The sequence below is a fragment of the Habropoda laboriosa genome, unplaced genomic scaffold, assembly GCF_001263275.1.
Source record: "Habropoda laboriosa isolate 0110345459 unplaced genomic scaffold, ASM126327v1 scaffold67, whole genome shotgun sequence".
Classification (NCBI taxonomy): Eukaryota; Metazoa; Arthropoda; class Insecta; order Hymenoptera; family Apidae; genus Habropoda; species Habropoda laboriosa.
The window spans coordinates 4,517,237-4,519,245 of NW_017100242.1; the positions used below are offsets into that span (position 1 = coordinate 4,517,237).

Here is a 2,009-nt window from a genome sequence, read left to right on the forward strand (position 1 = left end):
AAATTTCCATGCAAGGAAAGAATAAATTTCGACTGCTTAAACAATATAGAACAACTAATTTAAACGAATAATTAAAAGTTATGAATATTTTACGTGACTTGTTTTCTAGTTAGTAGAATTAAATTGTAGATGTTTTTAATATTCACTTATTAAGAGATAACCATGCTGCAGAGAGAGTTTTGTAACATAATCACAGTCAAATTTGATAGTAATGACTAGATGTAACTTATAGCTATAATCATCTCTTATACATGAGCAAACATTAGTCGAGAAGTTTGAGTGATAAAGACAATGGAGTCACTCGAGTTTCTATGGTAGTTGGCCGTACGGGTGGCTGAAATAACATTTAAACAATCAAATACGTGTGAATTGTATAAATAAAAAATTAAATGTGGCTGTAGAAGAGAAATAAAAAAATAGACAATATTTACCTTATGGCGGTCACGAATATTAAATGCACCGTAAACAATAGGATTCATGCAAGAATTTGTACATGCGAACAAAAAGAGACCTTTCTGTATTCGTTGATCAACATTTTTCGCTGAATCTTTATCAATCCAGTACCTATACATCGAGGTTTATTAAGAATATTATTATGTTACATGTGTATGAAGTGCTATAGTTATGCTCCGCGGTGTATATCCCTTTAATAAATAACAATACTTACCAAAGACTCATAACATAATATGGTGTCCAACAAATAAAGAATACAGCGACAATAATCACCGTCATTTTTAGAGTTCGTATCTTTGCTCGAGTAAGAAAACCCACAGACGAGCGACGAATCTTATCTACAAACAATGTTTCATCTTTCAATTCCTCGTCGTTACTGTTGTTATATAAATGATTTAAAAATATTAACAAAAATTGTTCATTGCACCGACTATATTATTTTTTCTTTTTTTGCTAACTACAAAAAAACAACATAACATTTGTTTGAATTTTAAATTTCTAAATTTAAAACTTAAACGTACCAACTTCGCTCTTTTTCGATCTCTTGCATATTTCCAGCAGAATGCTTATGTAGGCATATATTATCACAAGAAGTGGAAACCAATACATCATGAGCATTCCAAAGAGAGTATAAGATACTAGATGAGTGTGTGTAGGAAAAACATTAAAAGTTACACACTGCAAGTACCGCGCATAAACTGGATGCGCTTCCACATGGAATATTATTATCTGAAAAAATTATCAGTATTACTTGTAAATAAAAAAAAAAAAAATGCATTTTTCGAATAGCGAACTGAAGCAAGAAATTTTCTTCATTATTTGTCATTCAAATGTCAATTTTTAAGCTCTAATTTTTTAAAACAAAAGCGACGGGTAATCTAACTTTCCATTTCAAATGATACCTGAGGCACTGAACATACGACAGATCCTATCCAAGCAAAGCTCAGCATAATTTTACCTCTTCTATCAACATCCCATAGTTGAAGAGGTCTTATTACTGCGTAGTATCTGAAATAGAACAATTAATCTTGCTCGAAAAAAAACATGGATTTATCGATATTTATTTTCTATTATATTATACGTATAAAGAGGAGCAAGAAATAGAAGAAAATTAGAACATCGATGGAACAACAGCGTGAGAAGCTTTAAATCTTATACACCTATGTTGCATTTAGTGATTATTTAATTTTGATCAGAAATAGCTGTTAAATGTTTAACTCTTGTGATGCCAGCAGTTAATCCATCATTCTAGCTGTAAAATTACGTAGGAGCCGAGGAAAAATTAGAGCCAACAAGCGAGGAATCTAATTATCCATAACCTAAACGCGAATTATTCATTTTCTCGTTGTTATTACTTCTGTTTGTAAGCATGAAGGCCCACACAATTATTTTAAAATTTTTCATATAAATTTTCATCGAATTTCTATCGTGAGTGGTAAAATCGAGAAGAAAATCATTCTAGGAAACGCTTGAATATCAAATTGAAAGTGTGGAATGAACTTTATTCTAAGGAGAACCAACTTTAAATAGAAGATATTTAAATAGAATACAGGTAG

General features: G+C 30.8%; 1 protein-coding gene across 1 annotated transcript in view; it reads right to left on the reverse strand.

Annotated features, from left to right (window-relative positions):
* Positions 1-262: 262 nt before the first annotated feature.
* The window catches only part of LOC108571982 (gonadotropin-releasing hormone II receptor), a 5,568-nt gene continuing 3,821 nt past the window's right edge, over positions 263-2,009 (reverse strand). Inside the window, exons 4-8 of the mRNA XM_017934151.1 lie at positions 1,356-1,461; positions 975-1,182; positions 668-791; positions 432-564; positions 263-334 (exon numbers count right to left, since the gene is read on the reverse strand). Coding sequence (XP_017789640.1) covers positions 263-334; positions 432-564; positions 668-791; positions 975-1,182; positions 1,356-1,461 — 643 coding nt within the window. The remainder of the gene's footprint in view (positions 335-431; positions 565-667; positions 792-974; positions 1,183-1,355; positions 1,462-2,009) is intronic.